The sequence below is a fragment of the Eschrichtius robustus genome, chromosome 1, assembly GCF_028021215.1.
Source record: "Eschrichtius robustus isolate mEscRob2 chromosome 1, mEscRob2.pri, whole genome shotgun sequence".
NCBI lineage: Eukaryota > Metazoa > Chordata > Mammalia > Artiodactyla > Eschrichtiidae > Eschrichtius > Eschrichtius robustus.
Genome location: NC_090824.1, coordinates 87,297,006 through 87,315,644, shown reverse-complemented (window position 1 = coordinate 87,315,644; position 18,639 = coordinate 87,297,006). Strand labels below are relative to the sequence as shown.

Genomic DNA, 18,639 nt, shown 5'->3' with positions numbered 1-18,639 from the left:
GCAGCAATCCTCTGTGTGGGAATCTCTCCACTTCGCCCTCTGCACCCCTGTTGCTGCGCTCTCCTCCATGGCTCCAAGGCTTCTCCCCCGCCACCCCCCGTCTCTGACAGTGAAGGGGCTTCCTAGTGTGTGAAAACTTTTCCTCCTTAACAGCTCCTTCCCAGAGGTGCAGGTCCCATCCCTATTCTTTTGTCTCTGTTTTTTCTTCTTTCTTTTGCCCTACCCAGGTACGTGGGGAGTTTCTTGCCTTTTGGCAAGTCAGAGGTCTTCTGCCAGCATTCAGTAGGTGTTCTGTAGGAACTGTTCCACATGTAGATGTATTTTTGGGGAGGAACGTGATCTCCACGTCTTACTCCTCTGCCATCTTGAAGCTATCCCCCGATATTATTTTTGGATTGGAATTCTTTTTGAATAATACACTGAAAGTATCTCGGATAAACCCTGCATATCTATTCAGTTGACAAATGGCCTCCAGTCTGTTGCTGAACCACAGATATTCATAATGCATAGTCATGTTATTTTTATTTTTAACCTTTCTGCAAACCATTAACTCACCAGTAGCTTTGCTCCATGCTCCCTTAGAAAGAATGTTTTTTAAATGGAATATAAATTTCTGTTTTTCAGCAGTCAATTCCACAAATATTAATCAAGTACTCACTGCATGCAGGGAATTGTAAGGCATTTAAAGACGAGTCAGTGGCTTCACAGGCGAATTCTATCAAACATTTAGAGAAGAGCTAACACCTGTCCTTCTCAAACTCTTCCAAAATATAGCAGAGGGAGGAACACTCCCAACCTCATTCTACGAGGCCACCATCACCCTGATACCAAAACCAGACAAAGATGTCACAAAGAAAGAAAACTACAGACGCCAATACCACTGATGAACGTAGATGCAAAAATCCTCAACAAAATACTAGCAAACAGAATCCAACAGCACATTAAAAGGATCATACACCATGATCCAGTGGGGTTTATCCCAGGAATGCAAGGATTCTTCAATATACGCAAATCAATCAATGTGATACACCATATTAACAAATTGAAAGAGAAAAACCATATGATCATCTCAATAGATGCAGAAAAAGCTTTTGACAAAATTCAACACCCATTTATGATAAAAACTCCCCAGAAAGTAGGCATAGAGGGAACTTAACTCAACGTAATAAAGGCCATATATGACAAACCCACAGCCAGCATCATTCTCAATGGTGAAAAACTGAAACCATTTCCTCAAAGATCAGGAACAAGACAAGGTTGCCCACTCTTGCCGCTGTTATTCAACATAGCTTTGGAAGTTTTAGCCACAGCAATCAGAGAAGAAAAAGAAATAAAAGGAATCCAAATTGGAAAAGAAGAAGTAAAACTGTCACTATTTGCAGATGACATGATACTATACATAGAGAATCCTAAAGATGCTACCAGAAAATTACTAGAGCTAATCAGTGAATTTGGTAAAGTAGCAGGATACAAAATTAATGCACAGAAATCTCTTGCATTCCTATACACTAATGATGAAAAATTTGAAAGAGAAATTAAGGAAACACTCCCATTTACCACTGCAAGAAAAAGAATAAAATACCAAGGAATAAACCTATCTAAGGAGACAAAAGACCTGTATGCAGAAAACTATAATACACTGATGAAAGAAATTAAAGATGATACAAACAGATGGAGAGATATACCATGTTCTTGGATTGGAAGAATCAACATTGTGAAAATGACTACCCAAAGCAATCTATAGATTCAATGCAATCCCTATCAAACTACCACTGGCATTTTTCACAGAACTAGAACAAAAAAGTTCACAAGTTGTATGGAAACACAAAAGATCCCGAATAGCCAAAGCACTCATGAGAAAGAAAAACGGAGCTGGAGGAATCAAGCTCCCGGACTTCAGACTATACTACAAAGCTACAGTAATCAACACAGTATGGTACTGGCACAGATACAGAAATGTAGATCAATGGAACAGGATAGAAAGCCCAGAGATAAACCCACACACATATGGTCACCTTATCTTTGATAAAGTAGGCAAGAATATACAATGGAGAAAAGACAGCCTCTTCAATAAGTGGTGCTGGGAAAGCTGGACAGCTACATGTAAAAGAATGAAATTAGAACACTCCCTAACCCCGTACACAAAAATAACCTCAAAGTGGATTAAGGACCTAAATGTAAGGCCAGACACTATCAAACTCTTAGAGGAAAACATAGGCAGAACACTCTATGACATAAATCACAGGAAGATCCTTTTTGACCCATCTCCTAGAGAAATGGAAATAAAAACAAAAATAAACAAATGAAACCTAATGAAACTTAAAAGCTTTTGCACAGCAAAGGAAACCATAAACAAGGCGATAAGACAACCCTCAGAATGGGAGGAAATATTTGCAAATGAAGCAACTGACAAAGGATTAATGTCCAAAATTTACAAGCAGCTCATGCAGCTCAATATCAAAAAAACAAACAACCCAATCCAAAAACGGGCAGAAGACCTAAATAGACATTTCTCCAAAGAAGATATACAGATTGCCAACAAACACATGAAAGGATGCTCAACATCACTAATCATTAGAGAAATGCAAATCAAAACTACAATGCGGTATCACCTCACACTGGTCAGAATGACCATCATCAAAAAATCTACAAACAATAAATGCTGGAGAGGGTGTGGAGAAAAGGGAAACCTTCTGCACTGTTGGTGGTAATATAAATTGATACAGCCACTATGGAGAACAGTATGGAGGTTCCTTCAAAAACTAAAAATAGAACTACCATATGACCCAGCGATCCCACTATGGGGCATATACCCGGAGAAAACCATAATTCAAAAAGAGTCTTGTACCACAATGTTCATTGCAGCTCTGTTTACAATCGCCAGGACATGGTAGCAACCTAAGTGTCCATCAACAGATGAATGGATAAAGAAGATGTGGCACGTATATGCAATGGAATATTTCTGAGCCATAAAAAGAAATGAAATTGAGTTATTTGTAGTGAGGTGGATGGACCTAGAGTCTGTCATACAGAATGAAGTAAGTCAAAGAGAAAAACAAATACCATATGCTAATACATATATATGGAACCTAAAAAAAAGAAAATGGTTCTGAAGAACCTAGGGGCAGGACAGGAATAAAGATGCAGATGTAGAGAATGGACTATGGAATTGAGGACACTGGGAGTGGGAAGGGTAAGCTGGGACGAATTGAGAGAGTGGCATGGCCATATATACAGTACGAAATGTAAAATAGATAGCTAGTGGGAAGCAGCTGCATAGCACAGGGAGATCAGCTCAGTGCTTTGTGATCACCTAGAGGGGTGGATAGGGAGGGTGGGAGGGAGACGCAAGAGGGAGGAGATATGGGGATATATGTATATGTATAACTGATTCACTTTGTTACAAAGCAGAAACTAGCACACCATTGTAAAGCAATTATACTCCAATAAAGATGTTAAAAAAAAAAATAACGACGAGTCAGGCACATATAGAACTGTGGAGTCAGACAGCCTCGCTTCAGGTTCTGACCCTTCCACTTATTGGCTCTGAGGACTTAGGCATTAATTAGAAGCACTCTAAACCCCAGTTGCCGCATCTGTAAAACAGTAATGATAATATTATTCTTTAGTGTTCTTTTAAAGTGTAGATGAGTTAATATGTGTAAAGTACTTAGCATGGTATCTGACTCAAAACTCAACCCAAGATGTTATTATAATAAGTGACTTAAGGAACTTATTTCTTTATGAGAGACACAGAATACACATAGATAACTGTGGTACAAGACGTTATAGGTAAGAACAGAAGAAGGCTATGTGCAAAGTGCTGTGCTGATTCAGAGGAGAGAGAGAAAGCACATCCAGAAGGAGTATCAAGAAAGTTCATTTCTACAAGTGAGGGATAGGAGGAGGAAGAGAAACCAGTGAGTGAGGCAGAGGGGGTCAGAGGCCCTGAGAAGGCTGCCATCACCCAGCATGAGGTTGAAAACTGGTGGTCTGCAGGGCAAATTGGGTTCACAGGTAGGGTTCCTTTAGACCACTTAGGGTTTACAATTTTTTTTTTTTAGCACACATTTAAAAATTGGGTGAACTCATATAAAAATCCAAATTTCTAGTTTCTTTTGAAAAATTAGAACATCTGGCAACTTAGGCTTGAAGCCTTGCTTGGCAAACTACAGGACTGAGCTAAGTAGCAACTGCTGCTTTCTTTGGAGCACAAATTCTCCAGCTTGCTATGCCATCCTTCACGCCATATTGTATTGCCTACAATACATGGGCCTACTTCATGCATTTATGTAAGTTGCCCAGCCCCTGCACAGGTCATCAAAATATCTTTGAATGCCTGCTTATTTCACAAGAGATGGTGTGGTGGTTGATGTCGAGTATCCAGATTAATATGTGGCTTCACCTCTGACCTGAAAGCAGCTCATAGGATACTGGAGGATAGGATGTAAACATAGATCAGCTTGTGCCGTGACCGACCATACCAGGAAACCAGAAGTACCACAATATGGGAACTGATTTTATGAGAAGTACAGAAAACACATGCTGGGGGAGCACAGAGAAAGGAAAGGTTATATAATGAAGGAGTGATATTTTAAATATTCCTTTGGAAGTTTTAAAATTTTGGTCAAGGAAATAGTTTCCCAAACAAGTGGAAATGTGCAGACTTTCTGACTTACCTGACTATGGCAACTCTAAGATGATAAACTAGTAGGCACGTAAGCCTGGGATGATAAACGTACCTGAGTCAGAATAATTTGAGGGACTCCAGAGAGGTGACTCAGATTAAGGAAGTATTGGTTGTTGTGAAAGCGGCAGATAAGAAATCTTTTCCTTATGAGTTTGCTGATTACAATGTTCTCATGAGGTGCCCTTGCTCTTAACTTCATAGCGATGTTTCAAAAGCAGCATTTGGCTTTTACATATCTGATTTCTTTAGCGTAAAACAAAGCATGTGGTCACATTCAGAAGAAAGAATGGCGTGTTACTGCTATTGCTGTAATGTGAGTAATGTCATGTGGTTGCGGTTTTACATCTGCTTTTTATTTTCATTTCATCTTAGCAAAAGAGAACTAATTGAAGCAATTTTTTTCTTAGGATCTGTGGTTTAACTGTGCATACCTTTCTGTATCCATCCCCTAACCCTCCAACAAATCAGGTAGTTCTTTCCACGTATTGTAAATCCCACCATAAAATTGAGTGATGTTTTATAATTTAGTTACCGTATTTCTTATTTGCAGCTGTGTTAGATTCCAGCTTTCGCCAGAAATATCCAAGATATAGGAGTTATGTAAGCACTCAGTTTCTTAAATCCTTAGCAACTGGATTCAATAATACATTCTATTCAGTTTGGCTCTTATAAAGAAGTGTAATTTATTCATCTTTCATGCAATCAGTCTTACTAAATCTAGAATTCCAGTTCATCATTAGATGTTGTTTTCCTGGTTGGGAGAGAGTCTTCAGAAATGGCTCTTATCGTCATGAGGCATTTCTTTGTTAAGTCAACTAGTTTAATTGACTATAAAAATCCTTCTCACTTGGTGTATTTTCTTGTTCTTAAAATATTGATTCAGTTGTATACTATTTGGTAAGACCAACAAAAATTAACAAACATTTGAGGAAAATTGTAGGTATATTTATCTCTTTTCTTGCCAAGAGAATACCAACCAACAATTTAACTGTATTTTGGTCTCTTGTTTCAACGTTAGCTAAACTTGAGGAAATATAAAACATGGTTTGACATGTAATCTTGAAAGATGTTTTACTATTGACTTCAGGGGTTTGTAGAGTTCCAATAACGGCCATTCTGTTCACCTGACCTCAGATTACTTACTATGCTGGTCAAGGGCAGGAACTGAGGCCTCTTTTATGTATGCTAGTCACAAGCACAGAAATCTTATTGACCATCTGTTCATTTCAAAAAACTATAGAAGTATGCCACAAGAGCATGGATTTCTGAATCGAGGAACAGACAGGAAGTTACTTCAGACGTCCTTGCCTCTGATGCTAACCTGGCAAACGTTCCCAACTAAATCTGGGGAATTCTTCTTGCCACCTATGTTTTACAGATTACTTTGAAGTTTTTGTTTATATTTCTTGGTTTTTCTATGTTAAGCCTCCTGTGTAGTCAAGGTTTCTTTCATTTCATGGAAGTATTTCAAAATGATAAAAACAATCTGGCTGAAAGATTTTTTTCTTTACTTTTAGTACTGCCAGGCAAATGATCCATCTGATGACAGGAAATAGCAGTAGCCTATGGAAAAGTATACCATTAGCTTGAAAACACAGGGCACGTTGGCTTTATTTAGGCAGGTTTGTGTTTTTCTGGCCCTTAACTCATGCCTTATTTTCATATCAGATAACTTATGGAAGCATGAGTAATTTCCTCTGTATTTGGCTTTTAGAAATGAGTTTACTTAGCTTCAAAGACACCTGTTGGCTCAGTCAACACCACAGATATTTTTTTAAGGATGAACTTAGAATCCCTTGGCAATCAATTAGTCAAATCAACAAATACCTCTTGACCTCAAGGTCTGTTCTCTTCTTGTCGCTCCTTAGATATTCTATGCATATCATGGAGAGCTTTTACTGAACTGAATTTTACTTTAACTGAATAAAAGCATTTCTGTATGACTCAGAAATATATAAACGATATGGATGGTCAGAGAATCTGCTCAGAACTTCCTACCAGAGGAAATCAAGATTCTTCTGCTGATCAGGAAAACAGATGGTACTGATTGGCACTTTGACATGACAATAGAACCTCTCCTGGCACCACGGAGCTTCTTGAATGTACCAATGAGCAATCTTTGCCAGAACCAGGGATTGCCTTTTCTTGCTCCCTCTTGGCCTCTGTTTTCATCACATGCTGTCCTTCAAATATTTGTACTATATGGTTATGCTATCAGAGACTGAGATTGAGGAAAGACGTTATATATCCTTGGATTTAATTGTGGAGAATTGCAGACTCATAAGCTTTCAGAGTTGACAGAAACTTTCTTAGAAGAAATTGAGACCCAGAAAGAAAAAGTGACTTGCTCAAAAGTACCCAGCTGCTTATACCAGCAGAACTGGGGCTAAAATCTAACCTTTAGGCCAGTATCTTTTGGGTACAGAGAGTCACATTGTCAAAGCAGAATGAAAATAGCCTTGGTAGAATAATTTTTTGTTTTCTTAAATATAAGAAATGACCTTCTATGCTTATGAAATCATTACATGTTTACTGTAGAAATTCAGGAAATACCAAAACATCTAAGAAAAATAAGATAAAATCATCAAGGTTTTTACCATCAGGTTAAATTTCTTTCCAGTCTGTTTCTCTACAGGTGCATGAACATACACACATACATACACAGTATACCAGTTGGAGTTCTGGGCAAGGAACAGAAAAAACACCCAACTTGGATTTTGAAGATAATGAGATGAAGGAACTATTTACAGATTTAAAGGAGCCAGTAAGAGATGTTGGGACACTTAGGACTAGCAACAGTGGGTAGGGAGAAGAAAAAGTGTATTGGAGCTTAGGGAGAGCTAGAACTGTGGTAGAAGAATCTTTCAGGGTAGCTTCCTTGCCCCTTGTACCTATACAGTTATGACATGGACTGCAGCAAAAACTGCCATTGAAGAGGGATACCTGACACTTCTCTGCTGTGTTTCCTGTCTTACATCCTTCTGAGTAGACTGGCTCCAAGTGTGGCCTCTGTTTGCCTTTGAACATGAATATTCAGTTGAATCTAAGAAAAATCCCCTTAATGGGCACCTCAGGGATACATTGCTGCCCAAACCATAATGCCAAAGCAGTGAGGGGAAGGGGAAGATACCCCAAACTCTTCTTCTTCCTGCGCTCCAATCTCCTAACACTCCTCCCCTCTCATTGACTAAACCTAACCACAAGACAGAGGTCAAGGAGAAAGAGTAATTGTCCCAGCTTGCATCAGATGTTCATGACAGTTTATCATTCTTGTCTCGGTGGGCATTTGGCTCTGTGCATGAAGCTGTTCTGAACATTCATATACAAAGTTTGAGTCGTACATTTTCATTTCTCTTGGATAGATTCACAGGAGTGGAACTGCTGAGTCATAGGATAGACAAACATTTAACTTTTTTTTTTTTCATTTTTATTTCTTTTTATTAAGACTAAGACAATGAAATGAATAGGAAACATTGACACCCAGGAACGTGAAGGATTTGGCTGGTGTTTTTGGTTTTTTTTTTTATCATCTTTATTGGAGTATAATTGCTTTACAATGTTGTGTTAGTTTCTGCTGTATAACAAAGTGAATCAGCTATACGTATACATATATCCCCATATCCCCTCCCTCTTGCGTCTCCCTCCCTATCCCACCCCTCTAGGTGGTCACAGAGCACTTAGCTGATCTCCCTGTGCTATGCGGCTGCTTCCCACTAGCTATCTAGTTTACATTTGGTAGTGTACATACGGCCATGCCACTCCCTCACTTCGTCCCAGCTTACCCTTCCCACTCCCTGTGTCCTCAAGTCCATTCTCTACGTCTGTGTCTTTATTCTTGTCCTGCCCCTAGGTTCTTCAGAACCATTTTGTTTTTTTTTTTAGATTCCATATATATGTGTTAGCATATGGTATTTGTTTTTCTCTTTCTGTCTTACTTCACTCTGTATAACAGACTCTAGGTCCATCCACCTCACTACAAATAACTCAATTTCGTTCCTGTTTTATGGCTGAGTAATATTCCATTGCATGTATGTGCCACATCTTCTTTATCCATTCATCTGTCAATGGACACTTCGGTTGCTTCCATGTCCTGGCTATTGTAAATAGTGCTGCATTGAACACTGTGGTACATGACTCTTTTTGAGTTATGGTTTTCTCAGGATATATGCCCAGTAGTGGGATTGCTGGGTCGTATGGTAGTTCTAGTTTTCGTTTTTTAAAGAACTTCCATACTGTTCTCTATAGTGGCTGTATAAATTTACATTCCCACCAACAGTGCAAGAGGGTTCCCTTTTCTCCACACCCTCTCCAGCATTTATTGTTTGTAGATTTTTTGATGATGGCCATTCTGACCAGTGTGAGGTGATACCTCATTGTAGTTTTGATTTGCATTTCTCTAATGATTAGTGATGTTGAGCATCCTTTCATGTGTTTGTTGGCAATCTGTATATCTTCTTTGGAGAAATGTCTATTTAGGTCTTCTGCCCATTTTTGGATTGGGTTGTTTGTTTTTTTTTGATATTGAGCTACATGAACAAACATTTAACTTTTTAAGAAACTGTCAAACAGTTTTCCAAAGTGGTTGTGCCATTGTATACTGACACCAACAACGTGTAAGAGTTTGCTTGTTCCATACTTCTCCAACGTTTAGTTTTAACAAACATTTTCATGTGGGTCATTCTAGTGGCTAGTGATACCTCATTGGGATTTTAATTTGTATTTCCCTGATGACTTAATGATGTTGAGGACTTTTTCATGGGCTTATTTATCACTTACGTTATCTTCTTTTATAAAATATCTGTTCAAGTCATTTTAGAACTGGATTTTTTAATATTATTGATTCTTAGTGAACTAAGTGAACTGTGTGAGTTCCTTGTATATACTGGATACAAGTCCTGTGTCAGATTTGTGTGTTATATTTTTCTCTCTGTCTGTGGCTTTTGTATTTTCTTAGTGGTGGCTTTGGATAAGTAAAATTAAAAAATATTGATGAAGTCTGGTTTACAAATTTTTTCTTTCTGTTTTTCTTTTTTTTGCCTAGCCAACGATTTAAAAATACATAGTTGTAGATTATTTAAAATGTCCTTTTTTTAAAAAAAAGATTTCTATTTAAAAATGAAATACAATTTGAGTGTTTTTCAGGTCACTATATTCTATAGACTGAATGTGTGCTTACCAAATTCATATGTTGGAATCTAATCCCCAGTGTGATTGTGTTTGGAGGGGAGGCCTTTGGGAATAATTTGGTCATGGGGATGGAGCCCTCATAAATGGGTTAAGTGCCCTTATAAAAGAGACCCAAAGAGCTTCTTTGTCCATTTTATTATGTGAGGGCACAGCCAGAAGATGGCCGTTTAGGAACTAGGAAGCAGGCCTTCACTAGATACGGGATCAGCCTGAGCCTTGATCTTGGACTTGCAAGCCTTCAGAACTGTCAGAAATACATATCTGTTGTTTATAAGCCACTCAGTCTGTGGTATTCTGTAATAGCAGCTCAAACAGACTGAGACAATGTGTATCCTACTTCAAAGTGGGCCATAAAATACTGGATGCTTAGAGCTCCAAGGAGACCTTGATACCATCTCTTCCAAACTCCTCGCTAACATTAGGTTTCCTTCTTAAAGATATTGCCAATCATAATTCACCCTCTGGATGCTTCTAGAGATTGAGAGCTACCAGAAATGAGTTCCCTTTTGGGGAAAATAAGATGTAGAAGAGTCACTTCTTGAAATTGAGATACTCTTTTAATAGTCTCCTCAGTAGAATTTTATACAATATGAATTTCATTGGTGTGATCACTGAGAACCAAAATTACAGTCTATTGGCCAGTGCTTATCCAGCTTCAGGATTGTAGTTTGTGTTGGGATACAGGGTGGGACCAGTCCGGGTCCATGTCTGGGCCGTGACAGTGTGGTAAGTGCAGTGAGGGAACATGCGGCATGACTGCAGAATAATTGCCCTTCCTGGGTATGTCAGGGAATATTTTATAGTGAAAACGTGTTTGTCCTGAGCTCAAAAAGAGTAGGAGTCTCTATGAGGAGTCGGAAGGAGGAGGCACAGAGGTTGGAGAACTAGCAGTGGTGAATATTGCCGAGGCTTTGGGTCAGAGACCCAAGGAATGGGAGATGAGCCTGAAGGGCCGGGAAGGGGTGAGAACTTTGCACTTTAAGTTGATTGTTCTCAAATTTTCGAGCAGCTGTGGTTCAGGTGGTCAGTCCTCAGTCCTTACCTATTGAGTCAGAGTCTCCAGGGTGGAGGCTGGGCCTTTGAATATTTTCACAGACTCTGTATGTGAGACTGAAGCCCACTGGAGTTTGAAAACTACTAGTTGAAGTGAATGATGAAGCAGTGAGAAAGAGAGAAGGGCCTTGATTAAAGAGGTATTAAAAGTGAAACGGTGACTATTCTTGATCAACTCTATGTAAGGAATGAGAATGTGGGAGGATTCTGCTTAAGCAACTTAAAAATGTCATTTATACCAGTTACCTCATGGCAACACAGAGTAGGAAATCTGTGGAGGAAATGTAGGAAGTTTAGTTATAGATAGAGGGCCAGCTTACTGTCAAGAAATACCCATTTAAATCACCTAGAAATGATACTAACTCTGGGAGGATATGGTTCTGTCAATTCAAATATTGCTGATAATAATGAGCTGCTTTCCTTATATAGTGCTTATTCTTTTCAAAGGACATATTCAGCTCATATTTGGTTTTTTTTTTTAATTAATTAATTAATTTGGCTGCGTTGGGTCTCCGTTGCTGCATGCAGGCTTTCTCTAGTTGCAGCGAGCGGGGGCTACTCTTCGTTGTGGTGCGCGGGCTTCTCATTGCGGTGGCTTCTCTTGTTGTGGAGCACAGGCTCTAGGCGTGCGAGCTTCAGTAGTTGTGGTATGCGGGCTCAGTAGTTGCGGCTTCCGGGCTCTAGAGCGCAGGCTCAGTAGTTGTGGCACGCGGGCTTAGTTGCTCCACGGCATGTGAGACCTTCCCGGACCAGGGCTCGAACCTGTGTGCCCTGCATTGGCAGGCGGATTCTTAACCACTGCGCCACCAGGGGAGTCCCTCATATTTGTTAGGTACTAAGATTTGCTGCATGCCTGCAATGTACTGTGATGACTTTTGGGCTAGATATTATTATTATCATTTTGCAGATGATGAAACTGAAGTTCAGAGAGGTTCATTGATTCCCCTAAGGCCATCTCAGTCAGGAACCAGGTAGAGCCAGGGTTCAAAATTCTTGACTTTGCCAAGCTCATTTCTCTTTTCACTGTTACATAGCTGCCTCTCATAACATAGATGGACATTTTTTTTTTTTAATTTACGTATGATGAACTTGAAGTCCAGAAAAACTGATTTGCCCAAGATTCCAAGCTGATAAGCACAGAGCAGGGATCAGAGCCGAGGTCCCTGCTTCCTGGCCACTGCTCTTTTCACTCTAACTTCCTGCTTTCCAGGTGATTGAGTTTATTTCCTTACTTGTTTAGTATAGTTGGACCTTTCCTCCCTCAAGTAGGAAGAGTTTAGAGAATTATAAATATTGAAGGGAAGAAATATTGTTTGAGAAGCAAAGCCAACATTCAGGGCTCAGTTGCTCTGGAACAATGTGTGATGGTACAGTTTCAGCCTGTGCATGAAATTTTTTTTGTTTTTAATTAGGAACCTGACCTTAATGGTGATGATAGAAACACAGAAGTAACTCCAGGAGAAAAGGTACTTCGGAATACCAAAGAGCAACGGGATCAGCAGAATCGGTTGAGAGAGATAGATGAAAAGCTAAGAAAGATGAAGGAAAATGTGGTAAATCTTTTTTTATTTAAAGTAACCAGTGATTGCGTTAAAAATGTTCCAGTTTTCTTTGACTGATTTATGACTGTTTTTAATGTGTTACCTCAGGCAAGAAAGCTAACATGGGTATTTGTCAGTAAAGATTTGAATAAAGGCTAAAAGTAGAACTCATAGAACTTAAAGTAGTATTATAATTAATTTACATGACATAATAAGCCTGTGAAAGGTGATCTGAAGTCAGAATAATCATCCATATGCCTAATATTCTGTGTCTGAAAGACATATGTTCTTTGTTTGTGTGGAAAAATTTGGTAGTTATTCTCTATAAAATCATCTTTATATGTTGGTCTTAAAGCTTAAATACTCCCATTTTTGGTTCATAATTCATAATATATTATTACTCAATATTAATACATTCTAAATCCATCCTGAGCCTATTTCATGTTTTAATTGCTTGTCATTTAAAGACGTATTATTGCTGATGAGAGAAAACTCTCAAATCAACTAAATTGTGAGCTGGTTGATATTCTGAACCTATTAGAAATGCTCTATAATATTATGATTTTCCAGCTACCCAGAGAGTGTTTCTAGATTTTGGCTACATGTTTAACTTTGGCATTTACCTAAAATTAAACATGATGAGGCTGACCTTGTGATTCTACCTACATACTGGTCTTATCATAAGTGCAGTCCCTACTTTCTGTCTCCTACTAAATCCTGTTCTCTTGCATGATCTTCAGGCCTCATGAAGTTTTAACCAGTACTTCTGATTTGTGGCCATATCTTACCACTGTTCCTTATGACTCTTTGAAAAGCTTTTCTTTCTTGTCCCTACTTGTATCACCCTTCTCTCAGCATTGTCACCTCCTGTCCAGCTGCTTATAACCTGGTCACTCTCTCCTCTCATTATTCCTTTTTGTATGCTGCCCCATGAGAGTTAGCATCAGGTAAGTGCTTTTGATTAAATTCTGGTCTCCTCAGAGCTCTCTGCGAGCGTCCATCATTCCTGACTGAGGTTCTTCACCCCTCATGGTCACGTTCAGCTGAATTGCTCTTCCCATTTGCCAGCCATGGACAGCAGCACTGACTCGGACCTAAAGGGTATCTAGGTCTACCCAATGAGAGTCAGGCAACAGATCTAGAGGGAATAAAGGCATGGTGCTTCTCTTTATCATTCATTTTTGCTTACTTTTCATGGGAAATTTAATGGAATTCTATTTCAGGGAGACCTCTATTCTTATTTTCTCAGGGTTTGTTTTTTTTTTTTTTTTTTTTTTTCTCCTTGAGTGTGATGATATGGGGAAGAAGTAAAAGAAGTAGGAATGGTTAGGAAGTGCATAGGGGTTCTTTGCACTTGGCCAGTAGTTGTGGGGTGGTTGATGAGGCATTGAAAACTTGATGTGGTAAATAAAATGTTTGTAGTTTGACTGGTTTTGGAAACTGTTGGCACTTCTCATCCCAAACCTACCAATCCCAGGTAGGCAAAGCCTGTCATTCTCCATAATTCAGTTCTCCTGATTTCTGATCATTTGTCCTATGCCTTGGACATGTATCCATTCTTTTCTACTGTGTCTCTATAAATTATTTAATTTTTGACTCAAAAGCTGGGTCCTTTAGAAAATCTTACATTTTATTCCAGTGTCATATGATGGTTGGCTAGACTTACAGAGATATGATAAATATCAAGAGTTGGTTGTTGTCTAAGTGGAAAAGAATAATATAAGTACAGAAGAGCAAAAAAAAAAAAAAAAAGTAGAGAAGAACAATTATTGTGTATCTACTATGTGCCAGGCACTGTTGCAAACAGTTTACAATTTATTGACCTACCTAATCTTTACAACCACTCTGTGAGGTAAACACTACTATCCTCATTTTATGGATGAGGAGATGGAGACACAGAGAGGTTGAGTAACTTCCTCAGGGTTGCAGAGCTAGTGAGAGGAAGAGATAGGGGTTAAATGATTAGCTTTTAACAGCCATGCTATACTGCCTTTCTGATACTTACTAGCTTTTCTTTTCTGATTAATATTGTCTTTTCGTTGAAGTGTGGTAAATTTGTTATAACCAGTAATATTCATGGGCAAATGTTTGGAATCCCTTGTATAAATGATAATTCTACATTTTTGTGTGTCAACACTTTCAGAAACTGGTATCTGGTAGATACAGGCCCATGAGTAATGATCTGTATTGTCTTTATGTTTTAATTGCTTATTGTTTCATAATGGCCTATGGAATAGACTGTGTACTGTGTGTGTACTTTTGAGGGACGATCCTGTGTCTGCTTCAAACTCTGTAAAGCCCTTTGTACCTCCTAGAATTCTAGGTACTTTGTGGATGGGAAATCTGGAGACCCCAGTCTTTGTTTCAGTGGTGTCAGTAGCCTGCTCTGTTACCTTGAATAAGTCACTCAGTCTCTTAGACACTTAGTTTTATAACTTTAAAATCAAGGGAGTGAGGCTAGATGACCTCTGTCCTTTTGCTTGTGATTCTTGGCGTACTTATTTTTGGTGAGAGATGGTGTTACTTATAGTATCTAAGGCTCAGTTTGTGTGCTTCCTAAATATTTTGTATTAATTGGTTTAAATCTTCTGTTGAAAGTTACTTTTGGAAATTTAGTAACACTTTTCAAGAGAATATGACATTGTCTTTTATATATATAGAAAAATTAGCCTGTTGCCTACAGACCAAAGACTATGTTTTCTGAATGATATAGCTTCTAGAAATGGCTAATTTTGTCTTATTCTCCCTTTTGCAATGGAACATTGTTTCCAGATCAATGATTTGGGTGAAAGAAGTAATCTGTGACCATTGAATTGGTGATTAAAGGATCAAATCTAAATACAACTACTCTTAGGGATAGAAGGAGGAAGGAGTGAGCTAAGGGGCAATGCAGGAGCCCTGTGGGGTGCTCCTGGAGCCACCTGGATCCCGGGATTGATTTGTGAGTAAAGGCTGGAAAAGTGACTTAATCCTATGTTTCCAATGGTAGCCTGAGGCTGCGGATGCGCATTTGCATTGGTCAAGGTTGGTGGAGGAAGTGGGATTTGATTTAATCTGGAGGTGGTGGTGGTATTGGTATCAGTGGATCCTGCTTTTAGGAGCTAGGGGAAGTAGGCACAATGAAATGCGGGTGAGGCTCAAAATATACTATGAAATTCAGTGGGCATGCAGGGGCCTGAGCACCAGCTGCATAAGTAGAGGCAGAATGAGTAATGGCTACTAGAAGCAGCATATGTGAAACAAATCTTTTGGATTCACTCAGAATGAGTCAGCACTATAATGTAGCTGCTGTGCTACACATGAAGGAAGAGGTGAGCAAAGCTGGTCATACTTGGATAGTAGAGGGACAAGGATAAAGAAGATATGAAAACCAGCTCATGTGAAGGGTTGTTGAGGAGGCTGAGTGTGTTTATTCAGCCTGGTGAAGAAAAGACATGCGTGTGTGTATGTGTGAGTGTGTGTGTGTGTGTGTGTATGTGTGTGTGTGTTGTGGGGAGGGGGGGGATGGATGGTTTGGTAGAAAAATCACTCATGAAAACTTCCCGAAGAGATTTGAAGGACTAACATTTGAAGTATTATTTTTATTCTTTATAGTATAGGGGAAAAAGCATGGTGATCAGGAAGCCACAAAGCAACAGATTTCTGCTAAATACTAAGGAAGAAAGTTAGAATGATCCCAGTGGGAGTGATCTTTCAGGGGCAAGGATTTCACATTAGGCTGGAGTGACACTTGCTAGGTAGCTGTAGGGAGGGTTTAAGTATTAAGTCCCATTCCTGGGCACATATCTGGAAAAGATGAAAACTCTAATTTGAAAAGATACATGCACCCCAAAGTTCATAGCACACTATTTACAATAGCCAAGACATGGAAGCAGCTTAAATGTCCATCAACAGACGAATAGGTAAAGAAGATGCAGTACATATATACAATGGAATATTACTCAGCTGTTAAAAAGAATGAAATAATGCCATTTGGAACAATATGGATGGACCTAGAGATTATCATCCTAAATAAGTATTAGTCAGAAGTAATATTAGTTAATATTAATTCATAATATTAGTAATTAAGAAGTATTAGTCTGAAGTAAGTCAGAAGGAGAAAGACAAATATCATATGATATTACTTACATGTGGAATCTAAAAAATGATACAAAGGAACTTATTTACAAAACAGAGCTAGACTCACAGACAGAGAAAACAAACTATGGGGAAAGGGAGGGGGGAGGGAGGTATAAATCAGGAGTTTGGGATTAACGTATACACACTACTATATATAAAACAGATAAACAACAAGGACCTACTGTATAGCACAGGGAACTATATTCAATATCTTGTAATAAGCTATAATGTAAAAGAATCTGAAAAAGAATATATATATATATATGTATATATATATATATATGAATCATTTTGTTGTATACCTGAAACTAACACAACATTGTAAACCAACTATACTCCAATAAAAAAAAAAAGAGGCTGGATGGTAGGTCAGTTTCTCCAGCACAAGTAGGCAGCTTGTGTATGGTGAGCATGTGAAGGTGCTGTGCTTTGAGCTGTTTTTCACATGTTGGGGGAGGATTTGTGCTGAGCCATTCACCTCTCACCTAGTTGGTTCCCACGGGGTTAGGAGTATTGGCTTTGACCATGATCTGTCAGGCTAACTACTTGTGTGGAGATAATTTGAGATAATAGAATTAGGAGAAAATGGAAGTAGCCATATTCATAGAGTAGGCAACAAACCCCACAAATACTCTCTCCATCATCTGCCATACAGCACCCTCTGGTACCTCTAATCCCATCTAGCTCTGAGAGTCACTTTCCCTTGTTTTGGTGCTCTATAGGCTTCTCTGCCCACTCAGTCTTCTAACCCCACTCTGCTTTTTATTACCTCCCTGGGTTATAGTTCCGTTATGTAAGCTTCTATACATGAGGCATAGTGGTTAAGAGCCAAACTGCTTGGGTTTGAATCTCAACTCTGTACTTACTATCTGTGTGACCTTGGGCAGGTCTCCTGACCTCTCTGTGCTTCAGTTCCTAGATCTGAAAAATGGGGAGAGTTGTAATTAATACCTACCTCATAGGCTGATATGAAGATTAAATTGGTTAACATACATAAAGTGTTTTGAACAGGGTCTGACACATTTTAAGTGCTATGTAAATTGCACTTAAATTGTTATTATTGTTGTTATTAACTTTATTAATATGGCATTTACATAAGCTTGTTTCTATGATAAGGAAGGGGAAGGGTATAGTATAGAGGATGAAATTGAAGACAGAGGGATAAGCCTTGGAGAAGAATCAAGATGCCCTTTTCCTGACTCAGGATGAAAGAAAGGAAGGATGGCCTAGAGGGGCAGGTTCAGAGATGAAGAGAAGGTGAGAGAGGTCATGCCTGAATGTTCTCTATTTACTCTGTAAATTAGAGGTCAAGCCATATGATCAGAATGAGAGGTAGAGTGGGGATGGGGCCTTGAAGCAGGGTAGGAAAGGACGGGAATAGACCTTGTGAGGGTGAGAAAGAAACAGTGGTAAACAGTGAAGACCTCCCAGCTGAGGCTGGAAACCCCTGCTATAAAATGGTGCCAGCCAATAAGGCTTGGAGTCTTCTCTGACGGCCCTCAGCAGTCCACGAAAAATGGAGAAAATGGGTTGTGAGTTGAGGCAGGGATGAGAAGAGGTTGGGTGATTGCAGTGGAAGATCAAAGAGGCAAGGGAATTGGTGGTACGTATGAGACCATAACTAAAATTAAAAAAAGAACAAATGTGATATGTATACCCCAGATAGCAGCTGGGACCCCTTTGCCCTTCTTTGACCTGGTTTCATAACATATATACCATAATAGAATCCCATACTGCCATCAAAAGAATGAGGTAGGTGTGTGTAACTTGGAAAGATGTCTGTAATATCATATTAAGGAAAAAGTGCCTTTTGCATAAGACAATGATCAGTATTACACCATTTTTATAAACAAAAAAAGTCATAGAAAAATCCTGGAACATATGTACCAAATGCTTAACAGTGCTTACTTTTAGTGGGGATAGGATGGATGGGGAGGTGAAAAAGGAAATTCACTTTTTATAACATACTCTATTTAAAGGGAAAAGTGTGTTGGGATTATGGGTGATTTTTATATTATTTCTCATACTTTATCTTCTAACTTTCAGTAA

General features: G+C 38.9%; 1 protein-coding gene across 1 annotated transcript in view; it reads left to right on the top strand.

The window, feature by feature from the left end:
• The window catches only part of FSIP1 (fibrous sheath interacting protein 1), a 206,603-nt gene that overhangs the window by 67,996 nt on the left and 119,968 nt on the right, over window positions 1–18,639 (top strand). Inside the window, exon 10 of the mRNA XM_068535378.1 lies at window positions 12,343–12,483. Within this exon, the coding sequence (XP_068391479.1) occupies window positions 12,343–12,483 (141 nt within the window). The remainder of the gene's footprint in view (window positions 1–12,342; window positions 12,484–18,639) is intronic.